This window comes from Malania oleifera, chromosome 6, assembly GCF_029873635.1.
Source record: "Malania oleifera isolate guangnan ecotype guangnan chromosome 6, ASM2987363v1, whole genome shotgun sequence".
Classification (NCBI taxonomy): domain Eukaryota; kingdom Viridiplantae; phylum Streptophyta; class Magnoliopsida; order Santalales; family Ximeniaceae; genus Malania; species Malania oleifera.
In genome coordinates this window covers 54,086,470-54,106,587 of record NC_080422.1, presented here as the reverse complement: position 1 = coordinate 54,106,587, position 20,118 = coordinate 54,086,470, and the positions used below count along the sequence as shown (strand labels likewise).

The window sequence follows — 20,118 nt, the reverse complement described above, 5'->3', positions numbered from 1 at the left end:
TTAAATAGTTAAATCAACTATGAGTACGAGCCCCATTTGAAATGTCTTAAAAAATAAACATTTATTACAAAAATATATTGAAATTAACTAGTTATGTCAGTGTTTAGCTTACACTTAAATAAATACTTATTTCATAAAATACTTTTACAAACTATTCTTTTTAAGAAAAATAAGTATTTTCTGAAAAAAAAATATTTTAAAAAAATACCCATAATAAATAATCTCATATTACTTTTAGATTAGTACTCCTTCAAATTATTTTTTTTTGTTTTTTTCAAAAAATAAACTTTTGCTATAAATAGTTCCAAACAATAATTAAAACTAGTTAGTCTACACTGGATCCTCTCTTGAAAGTCCCAATAACTCTTCTTAGAAAGATATTAAAACCATCTTGATGTATTACCTAACCTCATTAAAATTTTAGATAAATCAATTCAATAATAAAGAAAGGGGATTGCTACCCCATGCTGCACTTATACCCTTGGCATTTAATTTTGTACACTCTTTTAATAATTTAAAGGAAGTTCTTAATTGACATTTTATGGAAATTTGTTACCAAATGTGAAAATGGAGAACTGCGTAGTTCTCTCGATCAGTGGCTTAGAGGTATGTTACAACACAAACCTCCCCTGACAGCAAGAAGCCAGCCAAGATTTCAATAACATATATTGGTTTGCACAGAAAGCAATAAAGCACCTGCGGAATCATGTGGGATGGCCCGTGGAGCTCATTTTCTCAATCTTCTCTCGCATCTTGTATTGCAAAGTTGCAGGAGCACAATCCAGCGGCGTTTCCCCTGAACAAAGAGGGAAACAATCAGAACTTGCACAATTGAAATCCGTCTTTACTGACTACCCACTGCTGCTACCTTACATAGCTACAAAAATCAAGCTATGCCACTGTAATTTGGAATTACTTGGAAGTCTATACGGCTCACATTTATAACAAATTAGAAGCATGCTACAAGTCTGAAAGATAAGCACTGGCTTTTAGGTTCCAAGGTATATTTTTAGATTTAAAAGCCAACTTTCAAATTTTTAATTTTCAAAATTGTAAGTATTTTTATTAGTGACTTTAAATTTTTTTTGCCCATCAGCTAAAAAAGCCTTGTGGATGAACAAATCTAGAACTTGCTCCCATGAATTTTACTCTTAAGTGGTCGGGTTAGGACATGACCAACCTGTAATTTCAAACTGCGTCCTACTCAATAGATAAAATGAATTTGAGAGTTTATTTGGCAGGGGGCTGATTACCTTGTGAATTCTTGCAGTCCACACTAGCCCCATAATCCATGAGCACAAAAGCTATATCAGTTTGATTGAAAAGTGCCGCCTACACCCATATAGTCCAGTTAATAGAAACACACAACACCAGAAGCAATATAACACTAGACGAGCAGTGCCATGTGAACGCATGTGCATTCGTGCATGCATGGCAAAGTACACACACACACACACGCACAATACCAGATGCAGCAAAGACAATCCTTGTTTGTCACGATAATTTGCATCCACACCCTATAAATATAACAAGGGTTCGGTGACTTAACAATCATGCAGTACTAAATGGAAAATGACAATAATGAAGCACTCAAAACAGTACAATGATTCTTACCTTCTTCAGAATTGTCTCAACAGCAATAGTATCATTGTTCTTTATAGCTTCTCTTACACCCTGGACATACAAAAACCACACTAGCATACATAAATAATCTATTGCAAAGATAGGCCTCCTGAAACTCAAATCAACTATCCTCTAATGAGCTTTAACCAGATTATCTAGAGTATACCTCCCCATTAACTTCATATCCCATCTGAGAACCATCCAAATTACTATTAGTCACTTGACCAAGGTTGAATACTGAGCTGCAAACATTTGCATAAGATCAATTACCAATGGGAAATTTTGAACACTATATGAGATGAGAGCACAAATATCTTATGAGTGTAGGTCAGCTCGCACGAGCACACGCCAGCATATACCCCGAAGAGAAGGTTTTTGTTTCTCAATAGCATTCATTCCATAAGATATTCCATAAGATGCAGCTGAAATTAGAATGGCAACATGAATGGAGTAATATAACTCACAAAAATAAAATAAGAAATGAGCATATATGTGGTAAGTTACGCGTAGGGCTGTTAAGCATAAACCAAATAAGGTTCCAGTGAGAAATAGTTATTTTCAGTTCATGATGGAGGCTGTAGGAGGGAAAGGGGCAGGGGTAAATCTAGAATAACTTGAATCAGGATAGTAAACAAGGATTTGACAGCACTCCAAGTTCAACATTCTGATATTACAATTGATCATACAAAACTGCAGAAAATGATTAATACAACTGACTCCACCTGATATGATTTAGGTTTGGTGGTGGTGATTATTGTATAAGCAGGCAATTCGTTGAAAAATGATTGAAAGGGGTAGGCATCTATTAAATCTTGATATGCATTGTTGGCCCGCAACCAAATAGCATAAGCTTTTAGGTAAAGTGGTATTCTAACATGATCTCAGAGCAAGATCGACCTAAACCCTACTGGCATGGTTGCCGCTAAATCAAACCCTAAACACCATAATACCACACAAACCAGCTGCTATAGAAGCATAATAAGCATCACCAAAGTCCAAGAGCGGGTTCAGGAGTTGTCGGAAAAAGCTGCAGTTTCCGGAAAAATCCTGGATGCTGCTGTCCTCTTCAAAACCTCAAGAAATACCTCCTATTTTGCAAAACTAACCACATAGAAGGCCACAAAAACTGCCGATCTGCCAGCATGCAAAATTTCAGAGACAGAAGAGCCTCCACGTGCCAGCTGAAAGCCAGCAGTGCCATCCCCATGCGCCAGCAAATGAGAGTCATTTGAGCAGCCATTTTGCTCCGATTTCCTCCCAAAAGTCATGAATCCATCCCTACACCATAATACCAAGTTGTTTGTCATCTTTTTTGTCCAAAGATATCACCTTTTTACTTTCTCATCTGCGGCATTCTGGGAATGATTGTTTGCTAATGCCTGAAGCTGTTGGTTAATGTTAAATGAGTTCATTGAGGCCTAAATCAGTGGTATTGCTGCGTTCTTGATTCGCTTTTATCTTGTTCAAGGTGAGCTTGTGGTTTGCTCTGGTTATCGAATGTTGTGTGTTGGGTGGTGTCGATGAATTGCAAGAGGATGTTGTTCGCTGTGTATTTTTTATTTGCTATTGTATGGAGGTTGTGTGTTCAGGGGTGGAGTTCTCAAATCCCAAATGTATGTTCCACCATCATGCACTTGTTTGAGTGAACATCGTACTATAACTGTCTCAAAGGAAGAGTAATCAAGGTTCCTACAGTATCAAGCATCCCAACAAGCATCTCATCACATTGCATCTTTTTCTGAGAAAGGTAATCCTACAGTTTGTATGTCATCTAGTATCTCTCCCACTAGTCCTTGGATTATCGACTCTGCTGCCACTCACCATACAGGTGTAACCAACTTCTTCTGTCCTCCAGTATACTAAAAATCTACCTCAAGTTACCCTTGTTGATGGGTCCACAACTACAGTTAAGGGGTTAGAAACAGTAAATCCTACTCCCTCCATCTCTCTTTCTTTTGTTTTGTACATTCCTAAGCCTCAGTTTGGCCCCCCTTGTGTCATTTTAAAAGGACCTCTTAAAAAGGAGCAGATAAAAAGGAACTTTTTCATATTGTTCTAAAAATGTTTGGCACCTTTGTGAAAACGGAGTTAGAAAGAAAAAGTTGACTTTTGAGTTTTTGGTAAAAAAGTTATAAGATGCCCAAAAGTATTTAAAATGACTAAAATAGATATGTATTTTTTGAAAATATAATTAATGCATTGGTAGTTTTGTAATATTTGAAAAAGAATTAAGGACAACAATGGAATTGAATAGTTTGTTGGAGAAAAAGCTAGCCTTTAGCTTTTAAAAGCATCAAATATGTAAAGTTTAAAAGCTCGCCAAAAAAGCTAAAATATAGCTCTTAAAAACTGGAAAAGTTGTTTACCAAACACGTGCAACCCAGCTTTTACTTTTAAAAATAAGAAGTATAGGCAAAAGAGAGGCACCTTAAGGCCCTTTTCAACCTGTCAATTTACAAAGGCACTAAATTGTTCTGTAACCCTCTTTCCCGATTCAGCAGTTATTCAAGTTATTCAAGATCTAATGACGAGGAAGACAATTGGCACAAGATGTGAGGCACTCTCTTCTCCCATTGCCTACAGAGTTGCTGCTACACCGCTTCAAATCCATTGTCGCCTCAGCCATCGTCCTCAGACAAATTGAAACAGCTAGTTCCTACCTTGAGTTCTGTGTCTAGTCTTGAGTGTGAGTCTTGTCAGTGGGAAAACATCATCTTGTCCCCTTTGCATCCCAAGTCAACAGAAGGCAAATAGTCCTTTTATGCTTTGTCCATTCTGATGTTTGAGGCCCTAGTTGTGTCAAGTCAAAATTGGTGGGGTTTCAATAGTTTATTACATTTGTCGATGACTACTCTAGGATGACTTGGTTGTATTTAATGAAGATCATTCAGAGTTATTTAATATCTTTTATGCCTTCTATTCTCAAATAAAGACTCAGTTTGATATGCCATTCACAATACTTCGTAGTGATAATACTAAGGAGTACTTCAGTATCCAATTCAGTGCCTATATGACTGATTCTTAGTATGATCCATTAGTCATCTTGTGCCCACACTCCACAACAAAATGGAGTTGAAGAACAGAAAAACAGACATATTATCAAAGTCAGTCTTACCAAAGTTTTTTGAAGTGATGACATGCTCACTGCTTGCTCTCTCATTAATAAAATGCCATCCTCTATCCTTCGGTAAAATCCCATATTCAATTATCTTCCTTGAGGCTCTTTTATTCTCCCTTCCTTGTATATTTGGTTGTGTCATTTGTCCATAAAATTAACTCCATGAACAGATAAGATGGATCCTCGTGCTATCAAACATATTTTTCTAGAATATTCCTATACTCAAAAGGGATCTTGATGTTATAGCCCTACTTACATTGATTATGTCTTACTGATGTCACCTTTTTTGAGTTTACACCATATTACTATAATTCCTTGAATTTTGTTGACCTTAATGAGTCTTTTCCTCTGCCTTGCCTTCCATATCCTAACCTAATATCTGTGCCTAATCCTCTTATATCTTCATCCAGTTTTAATCCTTCTCGTCACTTGGATCATCCTAATTTGCAGGTATAAACATGGCGAACCAAGGGAGGAGAGCCTCCTCTAGCTACCATTTCTACATCTTTAGTTTCCTTATCTGATGATCCTATATCCCAAGATATTGATCCTCCCATTGCTGTTTGAAAAGGTAAATGTAGTTGTACCCAACAAACAATCTCTAATTTTGTTTGCTATGATTTCTTGTCACCCTCATTACTGTTTTGTTAGTACTTTGTCTTCTTTTGCTCTCCCAAAATCTATTTTTGAACCCCTACCCCAATCTAGGTGGAGTGCAATGATTGAAGAGATGCATGCACTACAGGATAGTGATACTTGGGAGTTGGAACCTCTACTTCCTAGTAAGTCTGTGGTTGGTTGTCGCTAGATGTGCACTGTGAAGGTCTTCCATTTTACCGAATTATTCAACATGGTATCAAATCCCAAGACCCCCCTAGTAACCAGCTTTAATACCATCTTAGAATACCACTTTACCTAATGGCTTAAGCTTTTAGGTAAAATGGTATTCTAAGATGGTATCAGATCTGGTTTTTTTCTTTTTTTTATAGAGAAAAAAAAATTCATTAGGTTGAGAAAGAATGTACAATCAGGAGAGAAGACATCACCTTAACGATGCCCTCAGCTCAAGTGAAATAGGCGAGGAAAAGAGGTGGACAAAACAACATTCCCCAGCCAAAGGTCTTTACAAAAATGGATATTACAGCCCTTACCCAAAACAAATTTAGTATGGAGAATAAAGAGAGGGTAAATCTGGGAAATAGCTTTCCACAGGCTTTCAAGGAACATCTAGAACCCAAATTAGTATCTCACCCATTCCCATCAAGTCCAAAATTGCTTCTGATAACTTTATGCCACACGGAAGTAACCTCTAGCAGGAATCGCCAATGCCATTTAGCCAAAAGAGTCGCATTCTAAGGCACCAAATTTCCAAGACCCAAACCACCCTCCGTCTTTGTCCTACAAATCACCTCCCATCTCACCAAAAGGTCCCTAAAACCTCCCATCTCTGACCAAAGAAAATCTCTTACAATTCCCTCAATCTTAATAGTGACTCCCGTCAGAATTTTGAAAATAGAAAGAAAATACAACGAAATACTAGAAAGACAAGCCTGAATTAGAGTAATCTCCCACCCAAAAAAAAAGGGGGCTCCATTCCACCCATTTAAATGCTTTGACACTCTCCACCACCAGATCCCAAAAACTAACTCATCTAGGATTAGCCCCAAATGAAACCCTAAATAGGATGACGGCCACCCTGATTCAGCACACCCAACTTCCAAAGCTAATTCCCCAACACTCTTTGCAAGCACGTTAATAGTCGCGGTACCACTCTTTTTCACATCAATATTAAGCCCCAACACCCTTTTAAAAGTTTGGAGAAGCCCCAATATATTCAAGAAAGAAGGCTTATGATCCTCTCGGGAAAAGAAAGTATGATCCACAAACTAAAGGTGTGACACCATGATCTCCTCCATGCCCATTCCTAGACCTTTCACTAAACCTCTATCAACCATTCTACTCAAAATATTAACCACTAACACAAACAAAAACGGAGAAAGTGGATCCCTTCATCTAGTCCCCCTCATGGCCCTAAACCAAGATTTAGGCTCACCATTCACTATCACCACAAAATTCACATTAGACATACAACCTTTCATCCATCTACGCCATCTCTTTCCAAACCCCTTCCTCACAAAAACCTTACCCATAAAGTTCCAGCTCACTCTATCATAAGCTTTTTCAAAAATCCAACTTAAAAACAAGCCCCTTCTTCTTCCTCCTAATATCCTCAATGGCTTCATTCGCAATCAAGATTGCATTCACAATTTCTCTTCCCCCCCCCCCCCCCCAAGCACACAAACACACTATGGGCCTTAGAATATTCTTAACAAACACCACACTTAACCTATTAGCTATAACTTTAGTGATTATATTATAAAAACTAGAAACAAGGCTAATCGGTCTATAATTAGAAATCTTGATGGACCTACTTTTCTTTGGCAACAAAGTGCTAAAAGTAGAATTAATACTCTTAGTTAAAACTCCATTCCAATAGAAATCATTAAAAACCTTCACTAGGTCATTCTTCACTACTGTCCAACAATCTTGATAAAAAGCTAAATTAAAACCATCTAGCCCAGGAGCTTTATCCCTCTCCAGCCCAAAAATTGTGGCCCTAACTTCCTCTTCCTCAAAAGGTCCCTCTAACCAAGCTATCCTATCAACAGACAAAGGATCCCGCTCTAATCCTTCCACCATTGGTCTACTCTCATCCTCCTCAATATACAAATTATAATAAAAATCAGTGATCTCAGAGGCAAATATACTAGAATCCGGGTTAATAACCTCACTGTCCACCTCCATCTCCCTTACTAAATTCTTTCTCATTTTTCCATTAGCTATCCTAAAAAAAAAATCTAGAATTACAATCACCCTCTCTAACCCATTTAAACTTCGTCTTTTGCCTCCAACTTCTCATTTCCTTAAAGATTAGCTCTTCCAATTCATTTTTCAAAGAAACCATTTTAGCCTCTTCCTCCTTTGAAAGGGTCACGCCTTCTTCCTTTCTATTGAACTCTTCCAATTCTCTTAGAATAATAGACTTTTTAAACCTAATATATCCAAACACCTCCCTATTCCACACTTTCAGTTTATCTTTCAACCACTTCAATTTCTTTATTCCCAATCCCTTTCCACATCCTCACTCCATCAATCCCTAACTAAGGTCTGGAAGCAGCCCATGATCTAACCACATATTCTTGAACCTAAATGGGGTGGGGCCCCAAGGCACCTTCCTAGATTCCAACAAGAAAGGAAAATAATCAGAAGTTGGTCATTTGAGAAAGATTAGAAAACTCCTCCTTCCACTTTTTTGAAAACAACAACCTATCAATTTTACTAACTACCTCCCTAGCCCCACCCACTAACCACGTAAAATTGGCATTGTCCAAGGGAAGATCCCTTAACCCACACTCCCTAATAACCAAATCAAACTTCCGCATAGATGCATTAACCCTGCCACTCCCCTTCTTTTCCCCAGGGAACCTAACTAAATTAAAAAATCACCACTACAATCCACCTAGGCAAGCAAAAACCTAAAACAAAATAAAGCTCATCCCAAAAAAGAGCTCCTAAGGCCTAGAAGGACCTTACATAGAGGAAATCCACCATTAACCCGTATCTCTTATTTCCCCAAAAAAAAAAACCCACTAAATTGGCCATTCTGGTAATAGACCAAGTGTCCCACAACACTTGAATGCTGCCTGCCTATCCCCAAGAGGGTACAAAAACCCAATCCTTACACCACCCTTCTCAAATCCCACCTCCCTTTCAACTAACTCAAGCTTAGTCTCCTATATTAAGACAATATCGAGGGGATTCCTTAGCAGAACTTCCCTATCAAACTCCTCTTCCAAACATACCCCTAGACCCCAAAAATTACCAGGAGGTCCTCATTCTAGTCTTGTTAGCTGTTGCCTGCATTTTTACATGGTGTTAAAAAAAATATTGCATTCCCTCTAATGAATGTTCTTTGTCGTCTGTTTTCTCTCCATGTATTGTTGGGCTACATGTGCAAGGAAATGTTAAGGCTTGATATACAATGTTTACCATTCTATGAATTATTCGAACAAACTCCCTTTCCATCTTGAGTTTCCATAGAACCAAAAATGAAATCCTAATTCTCAAAATCACAAGAATTAAAATTTTTAAAACCAAACTCCCCCCTTAGAAATTTGCGGTTGGTTGTTGCTAGGTATATACTATCATGTCAACCCTGATCGTTCTGTGACTCATCTGAAGGCACATCTTGTTGTTAAAGGATATACTCAGGTGTATGATTTAAATTATTCAAACACATCGATTTAAATTATTCAGACACATCCTCCTCGGTCAAACTTGCCTCGGTACGCTTGTTCATCTCCGTAGCCATCAACTGTCAATGTTGTCATCGGCCTCTACATCAGATAGACGTCAAGAACGCATTCCTATATGGTGAAGCTAAGGAGGAGGTTTATATGGAACAACCACCTAGGTTTGTTGCTAAGGGGGAGTTACGATTAGTGTGTCAAATCAAGAAATCATTATATGGTTTAAGATAGTCTTCCAGACAATGTTTGCTCAATTTAGTGTTGTGGTATTTGAGTTAGGCCTTTGATAGTGTGCGGTAGATCACTCAATTTTTTATACTCATACTCCATTTGATAAGATTTTGCTAATTATGTGGATGATATTGTGATGACGAGTGATGATGATGAAGGTATTGAAGGACTTTCTGGGTATCGAAGTATCTATATTTCGTATAGAAACCACTTTGTCACATAGGAAGTATGTTCTTGATCTTTTGGATGAGGGTGGACTATTGAGATCCAAACCTATTGATACACTCATGGATCTTAACAGCATGTTAGCGCTAGATGGGTGATTTGTTGTCTAACCAAGCAAGTTAGCACCAAAGACTCTTAATTATTTCAAAATCACTTGATCGTATATATCTTTTGCAACAAGTGTTGAGTCAATTTTTGGATTCTCTATGAACAAGTCACTAGGATGCAGTAGTTTGCATCTTGAAATATCTTAAAGGTGCACCTAGGAGAGGTCTCTCATATCAAGATCAAGGTCACACTTATGTTCTTAAATTTACACAAAATTTTTGAAATTTTCAACAAAGTTTCTGCTTTCCATCACCCTCAAAATGGAAATGGCAATTGATTTCCGTCATACCTAATTTCCATTGAAATTTCAAGGAATCATCCTAAATTTATTGGAATCTCGAAATTTTGGCGAAACTTGACAAAATTTTAACTATAGGGCAAAAATTCCTTCAGAATTCAAATGTGACATTTAGACGCAAAGTGAAATATCTCTCCTAATTATCTTATTTTCTTTTATTGAAACAACATATTACAATTTATTACAAGGGCTTTTGAAATTATATGAAAATTAAACTTACAACAACATTTTATTTCACCATTCATGTCTCAGTATCTTTATTTGAATAATAAATAATATTTAATTGATTTATGAATTTCATTTATAATAACCAAATGTGTTTAATACACATATTATGTTACAATATCATTGCAACTCAAACACAACATAGTGTATTAATTTATAATATATTGGCTCTAAAACTTACATTATTATGCCTATTGATCATATCTAAAGTTCCATAAAAGAATTCCATGCTTTACTACTAATTTCCATCATTTTTTCAAATCAAAATTGATATTGAAATCGAAATTCCGTACTTTTGTAGCTTCGAAATTTTAGACAAACTTGAAATTTAAGACCTTGTCAAACTTGTATTCAAGGGTACGCATGCAAATTGAGTTGAATCACCTTCTAAAAGAAGATCCACAACTAGGTACAGTATCTTTGTTGGTGGCAAATTCGTTTTGTGGAAGAGTAAGAAACAAAATTATGGTAGCCAATCAGCTGCTGAGTTAGAATATAAGGCCATGGGTCACACTACATATGAAGAACATGTTGGAAGAACTGGCTTTTCCACATTCTCTATCTATAGAGTTGATGTGCGATAATCAAGATGCTATTCATATTGCCTCCAACCCAATCTTCTATGAGCAGACAAAACACATTGAAGTTGATTGCCACTTTGTTGAGAGAAGTGCAGAAGCTCTTTACAACCACTTATGTGAAGTTTGATTTGCAGCTTATTGACTTGTTTACTAAATCTTTGGGGGGATGCTCATATTAAATTCATTTATAACAAGCTAGGAGCATGTGATATATATGATCCAACTTAAAGGGAGTGCTAATGGTCATTTTGACCATTTAGTATTATTACTATGTGTTGGTGTTATGTTAGTAAGTGTAAGGGTATCATGGTCATTGGCATGTGCTTGACATATATGATAAACAGACGAAGAGACCAATCGTTGCACTTAGGGCTTCCATTATTCTTAATACTTCAAAAGTTAATGTTTGGTTTGTGGATTGTATATTCCTCGGAATAGGGTGGTTATAATAGAAGAATTTGATAGTATCCAAAAAATGTTTAATTATCATAAAGCGTATAAAAATGCAAAAATGTGTTATTTGTTTACATCCATTAGTTTGTAAGGAATTCAATGCAAACTTTGACGGAGATCAAATGGTTGTTCATGCATCTTTATCTTCAGCGGCTCAAGCGAAGGTCCGTTTTACATATGTTCTCACATGGATCTCTTGTCTCCAGCTGTTGGTGATCCCATTTCCATACCAACCGAAGACATAGTTATTGGACTATGTATTAACAAGCGGGAATCGACAAGATATACTTTATGAATCCAGAACAAAGAATGGATAAGGAATAAATGTTTCCAAATTTCATCATAGGAATGTCTATTCCTTTCCTACTCCATGTTGGACGGAAAAACACAATTTTTTGCATGAGTGACCTTTTCCGAAATTATTGCATCCTGATACAATTTTCATTACATTTTTCATCATATTCCATCCTATTCCTGGGAATAGGCTTTTTGCAAACCAAATGTAACCCAAGTCATTACAATCAACCTCATCTACTAGAGTGGGCAAAATCCCACCCTTGTACTGCTGCTCCTTACCCATTCCATCCTCCTTAATTATAAAAGTCACATGTAAACCTTCAACCAGAGATGGGGGCACGTAAAATAAATCCCCAATAAATCAGATAATCAGTCATAGTCATACTGAGTCTCATCCAAAAGCAAGCCACCCTCATCTGCAAACTCACTATTAAGTTATGCTATTGCATGCTCAGAATTCCTAGTTAAAGCCTGCTGCAATTTCACAAAAATCTTAGGGACCAGCATGTCTAAGAAATTCACAGGAATGGTGACTATTCCAAAGAATTGTGTCTTCCAAATTCAACAAAGCTTCCCAAATCTTCCTTCTGGATCCTATCTTTGGCAGTTGCACCTGAAGGAGGGGCCATCTCGATCCTTCTAGATAAATTTTGGGCCACTAGATTGAGCTCAATATAATTTAACCTCTTAGCCCAAAATAAGTTGCAACCCAAATCTCATACCTGCGCTCTTTGAGTTATATGCATTTATGAACTCTACTACATGGAATTCATAGTTTTCTCAATTGATTACACTACTATTAATGACTTTTAGGAGACTTGCTTGTTTTCCTTGAATATAGCTGTTAAGCATGGAGTTTGTGAATTTTGTTTGCAAACATACTATGTAGAATTACATCATTCATACATACTATGTAGAATGACTTGCATTTTGAGTAAGTCATGCCAGATCACAAAATGGGTGTGAACAAATTTCAAGCATCAAACAAAGTACATAGAAAATACTAGGAACTCTAGCAGAAAAATCACTTAGAATTTAAGTTCGTAGTCATCTGTTTGTTAGGATGAGAACAGAGATCACAAATAGAAACTTTGGAACATAACATACCAAAGCTTGCTGTTCGAAGAGGACCCTCGTTTTTTTGGACTAGTGACCTTTCTCTTTGGTTTTGGGTTCAACTGAGCTGTAAAGGTTGACACAGTGATTCTCTGCCACAAAAATAGATTAAATCTAGAAGGTGCAATGAAGGCATAGTACACATGTCTAAATGTAAAGAATAATTACTACCTGTGAGGGAGCAGTATCCCTAGAGGACTTCGGTGCTTCACAAATGCACAAAGGCATCCCGCATGTGCACTCTGCAACAGGGTGATGCCCTGCAGTTGATACAGTTTTCAATTCTGGATCTGCACCAATGTCCAATTTTGAAACTCTACCAGTCACAACATCAACTGTCGCCGAAGAAGTCTGCAAGTCATCATTCCTATCGGCTGCATCTGTAGAAACTGGTTGATCATTCTTCCCAGACCTTCACCGAATCCAAAAATCATAATAATTAATTACACTGTTATGACACTGATGATGATCTCATTGATGAAATCAAAACAAAGGACAAGTCCATAAGTCCTACAGTACATCAAAGCAAATGCCTAAACAAATAAAAAGGATTTGACAGTTATCTTTTTTTATTTATTTCATGAGGTGGCGCAACACCCCAAAATATAGATGGAAACAAATCAACAATGCACTCATGTATTCCACACAGATATCTACTTTCAATTAAGAAATACACAATAAGATTAGCTTTAACCTGAGAATTAAAAACACCAAGCAAAGGGGAGGAGTTAGCAATCTCAACAAACAAAAAAGAAATAGTAGTAGTAGTAGTAGAAGAAGAAGAGTTCATTGATTTTCATCGATTTTGAGAGTTGCTTAGCGCTTGCTGCTATTCATCAACTCAATATTATTGCAATATATGTTTCAGAAAATAATTTGTATGCAATTCATGCTCACTAGTAGCGTGATTTTTGAAAAACGGATCTCATGGTTCAAATTTTAGAAACCACCAAAATCCACAAATAGAATAAGTGCTTAAGTTCTTCAATGTTGTTACTATATATAACAATACACTAATACAATATCATCAATTATTACATCAAATTTCCAATGAATTATTTTTTATTTTAACTAATGTTAAGAGATAAAATTACAGGCTGAAAGTTCCATTTTGGCTACAAGCATGCCTCTTGAAAGCGAAACTATTGTCTAAAATAGGAAGTTGGGGGGGGGGGGGGTGTACATAGAGCTTTCCTCCAAAACATTGTAAAAATTACAGTTCCACCATTATATTTTACAACAATTAGTTATGGAATACTCAGACCTTTTTTTATAACGAAGGGACTGTATTTAAAGAGAAAAGAAAGAATTACAAGACAATGAAGAACCAGAAGTCCTCACAAGAAAAGATCGAAGAAGTAATTAAAGAAAACCACAAAAAAACAAAAAACAAAAAAAAGAAAGAGAGAGAGAGAGAGAGAGAGAGAGAGAAGGGAAAAAACATAACAAAGAAACAACACTTCTAGCCCCTTTTTGACCCTCTTTCAACATAATTAATTTAACATTCAAATTTTGAAGATCCGGTAAAACTTTATTTGCCTCGCTCTTACCAGCCAACCAAATAACCTGACATGCAGGATCCGACAACCACAATCCCGTCTGATCCACAATTTTTTAATCGACGATATCCTACCATTAATCTCCACTGTAGGCAACGTAGAAGTAGGTCAAATACCATTCCCACTTTGGTCAATAACATGCAGATCTTTAGTCCATGAAAATAAGAAAACCTTCCTAACCATTGAGTAGAGTTGCTGACACTTGATTAATGTCACCAACCAATCAGAGAAATTTAAAATATACCCATATTGTTTCCAAAACTTGTCCATTGACAATTCACTAAAACAATAACCCATATTCAAATGAAAGTAAGGAAGATTCTTCAACATCCACTTCTCCCGCTTTCTCCTCAAAGAAGACAGAGAATACAAATACCTCTGCTGTCCTTTTGTGAGCTCAAAAATGGACATTTTCACCATACACGAGAACAATATTAAAAATGCAAGTTATTAGTCATTCCATCCTGCCATATTAGCCTGCAAGGAATTTTGACCAAGTTTGCAAGTTTCTCTCTCAATTTTAATCACAATTTAAAAAGGACAAATATGCAAACATAGCTTTCCTTCACACCTACCAAAAAAATTAACATATAAACAGTAACATCTTCAATTAGTCATCTTCCGCAACAATATAAATATTTCATAATTTTCACTGGTATTTTACGTGATAAAAAGGCAGATGAGTCTAAAAATGGATTCAACCAAGTTAAAGAATGCAATTTACCAAGAGGAGTTATTATAACAATCAGAACAAACTCTGACACATGAGTGAACACCAAACTGCGGTAAAGCCTGAAAAAAATACAAAAAGAAAGAAAAAAACAATCAAAACATAATTAATTTTCATCCAATTGTTAACACATGACAAAATAATTTCCTTTCAAGACCAAACGAATTACATGTTAACTCAATTAAGCCTTTATCCCAACAAACATCAAAACCGACAATATCAAATGGAAAATTATAGATCATACCATTTGATTTGATGAGTGTTCATGGCACAAAGTCCTTCCACAACATCGGCAATGATGCTACAAAGAGGGGGGGGGGGGAATCAGTCAGACCAACTGTGGACAGATTTTCATAATTCATAACAAAATCTGCAACATTGCAGGAAGACAAAACAAATTCAATGTATGTATAAATGCCAGAAACAGCTGCGAGGGGCACCTGCAAATTTTTATGCTCCCTCCTCCCCCACCCTCCCACCCCCCAAAAAAAAAAAAAAAAAAAATTCAAAAGCATTCTACTAGAAATTTGTTGATGGAAACTTCTGGGACGCATATGAGGCCATGTCGGTTTGTGCAGTTTTCATTTCTTGTGAATTTTTTGAAGTTTGCTCACTTAAAACAAGTTGGGCAAAACATGTTTTCATTCAAAATGTGAAAAACATTTTAACAGTTCAGTAACACAAGTTTTATTATAAAAATGTGAAAAAAAAATTAATAATTCTTTTCACTATCAGAATACTAGTGTCACCAGTCTTGCCTTCTTTCGAAATGAAGATGGAGATAAAACAAACCAGCACATTCCCAGACACCCCAAACTAAAACCATTTCAAGCAGTACTATAGCAAGAAATGTATGAGCCTTTTCTTTTGGTGGGAAGATGCAAGGGGAATCTTTGATTTCAACAGCACCTAAGGTGGAACAGTTACGAAGGCCCAGACAGTATGTCAAGTCTGGCAGCCATTGAACTAAGTTAAATGCCAGAAACTCCCTAGTAAGTTTTGGATAACCTCAATCACATAATACATACTAAGAATTTTATTCAATTTGCCAAGAAATTATATTCCACAAAGCACCAAATCCAGATATAGTAGGAGCAAAATTACCAGAAGATAAAACATCATATATTATGCATTTTGAAACCCACAGTCCAAAAAATAAAATTGCACTTGCCCCAAAAAGTTCAAAGTCAACAATCCAGAATTTTCATTTTTCATAAGTATAATACCTAATAACATAGAGAGCTTATGAAGGAATGAGCAAGCCCCAGGGAGGAGATTAATAAAAGGAAAAAATACTTAGAAATAATTTCTTATACTAGCTAGAGATAATTTGCCTCCTGTTTCCCAACTACCATGGGAATCCACCCCCAAATGAACTAAAGATGACAAGATTTTTCTTCCCCAAGCTCAGTAGGGACAACGGAAATTCCATCCTGAAGGATGAGAACTAGGCATTAGGAACATACTCCATGCCCTATACATACATAAAAAGTACATTTGTTATTAACTGGCCCATGGACTTCTATTGATGCCCTTGAGACTTGTAGATGTACTGATGCCCTTGAGACTTGCTAATGTATTTGGAGTTGGATGCTATTATGTGGTATCTTTAAGGTAGGCATTAATGTAAATTTACTTCAAATATGTGTTGATTGTCATTAACTCCGCTCTTCATACACTCAATGTCCTAAATCTTTTAACACACAGCTGGTCCCAAGGCCAGTAAAGGAGGGGGAGTTGCATAAGGTAGCTAAAAGCCAGCATAAAACTTGTCAAATATGTATGATATGGATTTTTACTATTTGGAAGGTTAAAGTTCCCCAAAATTAAAGTGTTTACTTGGTTGGTTGTGCTTAACAAAATTAATACCAATAACTTGCTGCAGATTAGGAGATCTTTGAAGGCTCTCTCTCCAGATGTTGGCCTGCTCTGTTATAGGAATTCCGAAACAGCCTCTCACTTCTTTTTGCATTGAGATTTTGCAAGGAGGATTTGGAACAAATTGTTTGATGTTATGGAAGAGAGTTGGGTCTGCCCTTATTCAGTGGAAGATTTGGTAGTCACTTCTTTTGCAGGCTTTGGACGAAGGAAGGAAAGGGCAGCTATATGAGACTAGGGTTAGATTAGCCACTTGGAATATAGAAACACTTAAGGGGGCAAAAGCATGGAGATCATTAACACAGTGTATAGAAAAAAAATTCAAGAAACTGAGTAGGGAAGAAAGCTAGAGAAATTGAAAAATCAAGATTTAAACTTTAGTACACAAGGAAAAAAAAAATGGGGTAGGAATCACTATAGACAAAATCATAAAAACCATGATAGTCTTAAGTCAAGAGATAATAAATGTCATTAGTGCTTATGCTCCTCAAATAGGCTTAAAAAAAAACCTAATATGATCTTATTACAATGAAACATGTTTTAAGAAGAGAGAAGAACACTTAACCTTCAAGAGTGGATAAAGTAAAAGTCAAATAGAATTCTTTCTTAACTAGGAGGTTAGATCATTAATTATGTAGGAACCATAAAGTTAACCCAGATTAAGTACCTTTGCAGTTAAGGATTTTTCCAAAAAAGTACTCTTCTATCAGTGGTTCCAAACAATCCCTTACTAACGAATCCAAAAACAACCAAATCATCGCTGAATTTGTCAATCCACCTCATGAACCTAACAAATCAATCGAAATCCATCGATTCACACTATTCTAGACTTATCATATATTCAGTAGACCAGTCTGATTTAAAACCCCAAAAACAGCATTTCTCTTTTTATTGTTTTTATTTTTATAGGGTTACCTTTTATTCCATGTCTATGTCAGTTTTGTGCTAAAAAGGGATGAGATTGAACTTAGGTGTTGTGTTGCCTTCACAAAACCATCCTTCACTCTTGGAAGAGTATAGTGCTCTGCCATTGAGATGGAGGAGCAGAACACTTATCAGCTGAGGTGGTACTTGAAATTCAAAAGTCTTTTTTTGCCCTAATAGTTTGTTCAATTATATCATTTTTTAAGTTAATTATTTTTTTATTTTTAACTCAAGAAAGAATATGCATGACATATTATTTTTCATAATTGTTGATAAATACTAAAAGTTAGATTTTTATTTTTTTTCTTGATTCCTTCCCTTAGACAGCATAAAGTTTTTTTATAATACTTCTTGACTCATTCCCTAACTTTACATTTGTTTAGGGAAAGCACACATATGAAACATGATTTTTTTTCTTTTTTTGTAATAATTTAAATGTATTTTTCTTGTTCATATATCAATATATTTAGAATTGATTTTGGAAATTTGTATTAAATTTTACGATTCGATTCTTTATTCCCTAAATCGGAATTTTGATTCATAATTTGAATCACAAATCTTGATTTGATAACTATGCTCAAACATTTGAAACATTGCATGCCAAAAAAAAAAAAACAGAAAAAAGGTGAAAACCGATTCACAAGAGCCAAATTGTCACTTGTGATAATCCTTCTATATTCTTCATTATTGAATCAAAATGTTTTGCTGTGTGAAAGGCTCAAAGGATTATATTTTTCTGCAATGTATCACTGAGTTTAGAATTTCTAAGTTATGCTAGAAAATGGACGATGAGGTGGTTGTTTTCCTTAAAGTTTAAACTCTTGAAGTTAGAGTAATGGATTGTCTATAGCTTTAAAAATTTGTGAGGTTCTTTGGTTAATTATTTTGGCACTTTTGCTTTAAGTGACAGCTCAAAAGACAACATGGGAGATTGACATGCTATTGAACTGAGCAATGCACCTACTTTGAGACTTTCCATGCAATTGTGCTATTATATTAACCTTACAAGATTTCTAAATTACATAATGCAGAAACTGAGTCCTATTATTTACAAAGCCATGGAAGTTCCACAATACACTGAACAATTCAAATAAACTAATTTTAACTTAGAAGGGATTGAGAGTTTCTGATATCACACATTGTTTCATTGTTCTGAAAATTCACATAGCTTCATAAACTACTAGAACCAAATTATTAATCTGCAGTCTTAAAATAACCAAACTAATACATATTTGATATGGTCAAACAAGAATTCTATGATCATTCTGTCTTTGACCCTCTCAATCCATGTTTATGCTTGAGGAATTTTTACAATACTGAAATTTTTTTTACAATGACCACAACGTCTGCACAATAACTTGAAAAAGGAACCAGAACCCATATACACCACTTTAAACTGACTGTGGTTGATATTTCACCTAGACCTGCACACAAAACGTACAGCATTCCTACAGTATCACCTATAAATTGAACCAATTGCCAGTATATCACTGAGACCTCATCAATTCCAAGTTTCCAGCTCAAAAGCTCTATGCTTTTAATTCATGTCTTTGCAAGTGTAGAGTCCTATTTGTCAACTATCATACCACTACAACAACGTTCGATTATTGTAGTAAAAAAATATCGACGCTCTTTGGCTACGTTACTTCCATAAATTAGGGAATTTTTTGGATGGAAAATACGGCAGCCTTTTCTTCTCCCCTGAGACCTATTTAAGCCATTTGAGCCAAGGAAGGGAAAAGAAAACGAGTGGCTTCGCTGAATATCTTATGTTACAGCAATTTTCATTGTATTGCTATTGGCCATAGGACCTCCGCCCGCGAAGCAGCATTTGCAGATCAGGCATTAGTTATCTCGATCACGGGAAAAAAAAAATAAGGAAAATAGTGGATCAGCAAATTTTATCATCGTAGAAACAACTGTTGAGAAGGATATAGGATAAATTGTATGTACCCGTCGCCGGAAGGCGTTGAAGCTGCATTTGCAGACGTCGCATCTCTCGGCTTCCTGGAAAGGCGGAGGCTCCAACGGCATACTGTGTTTCCTATCTCGTCAGAGGCCACCCACTCGGTCGTTTTTGCAGTCATACGGGGGAACGGTTGAAGATGAAGATCCGTCATCTTTTTTTTTCTTTTTTTTATTTTTTTCTTTTTTTTTTTTTTTTTTTTTTTTTTTTTGCGCTAGATAGATGAACTTTCCTAATTGGAGATAGCTGTAAAATTGTGTATTGAAGAAGCCTATTGCCTCATAGTTCTATTTTATAAAACACTTCATAATATGATTGTGCAATCGGTCGGTTCGATCAGCTCGAGTGGGAAAAATGAAGAATTGAATTTTTCAGTTTTGTATGGAAGTAAATTGAATCGAATCGATATTCTAACTAAAACTGAACCGAACCAACTAATTTCATTTTTGATTTTCAAGATTGAAATTGAATTGATC

The 20,118-nt window shown here is 35.9% G+C and overlaps 1 protein-coding gene across 1 annotated transcript; it reads right to left on the bottom strand.

Annotated features, from left to right (window-relative positions):
- Window positions 1-481: 481 nt before the first annotated feature.
- Window positions 482-19,794, bottom strand: LOC131158394 (uncharacterized). The gene is made up of 10 exons (XM_058113237.1): window positions 19,630-19,794; window positions 15,119-15,175; window positions 14,869-14,936; window positions 12,757-12,997; window positions 12,577-12,677; window positions 1,790-1,865; window positions 1,615-1,674; window positions 1,467-1,517; window positions 1,254-1,332; window positions 482-796 (listed from the first exon to the last, which is right to left on the bottom strand). Exons 1-10 carry the CDS (start codon window positions 19,708-19,710, stop codon window positions 705-707), a joined length of 906 nt encoding a protein of 301 aa, XP_057969220.1. The 5' UTR covers window positions 19,711-19,794; the 3' UTR covers window positions 482-704.
- Window positions 19,795-20,118: the final 324 nt, after the last annotated feature.

What these genes read in the sequence shown, in the direction of transcription:
- LOC131158394 (XM_058113237.1), bottom strand. Translation starts at nt 19,710, where the DNA reads ATGCCGTTGGAGCCTCCGCCTTTCCAGGAAGCCGAGAGATGCGACGTC. An exon ending in AACACTCATCAAATCAAATG is followed by an intron (nt 14,937 to 15,118) that starts GTATGATCTATA and finishes TATTTTTTTCAG; the next exon opens with GCTTTACCGCAGTTTGGTGT. An exon ending in TTGAGACAATTCTGAAGAAG is followed by an intron (nt 1,518 to 1,614) that starts GTAAGAATCATT and finishes TTATATTTATAG; the next exon opens with GGTGTGGATGCAAATTATCG.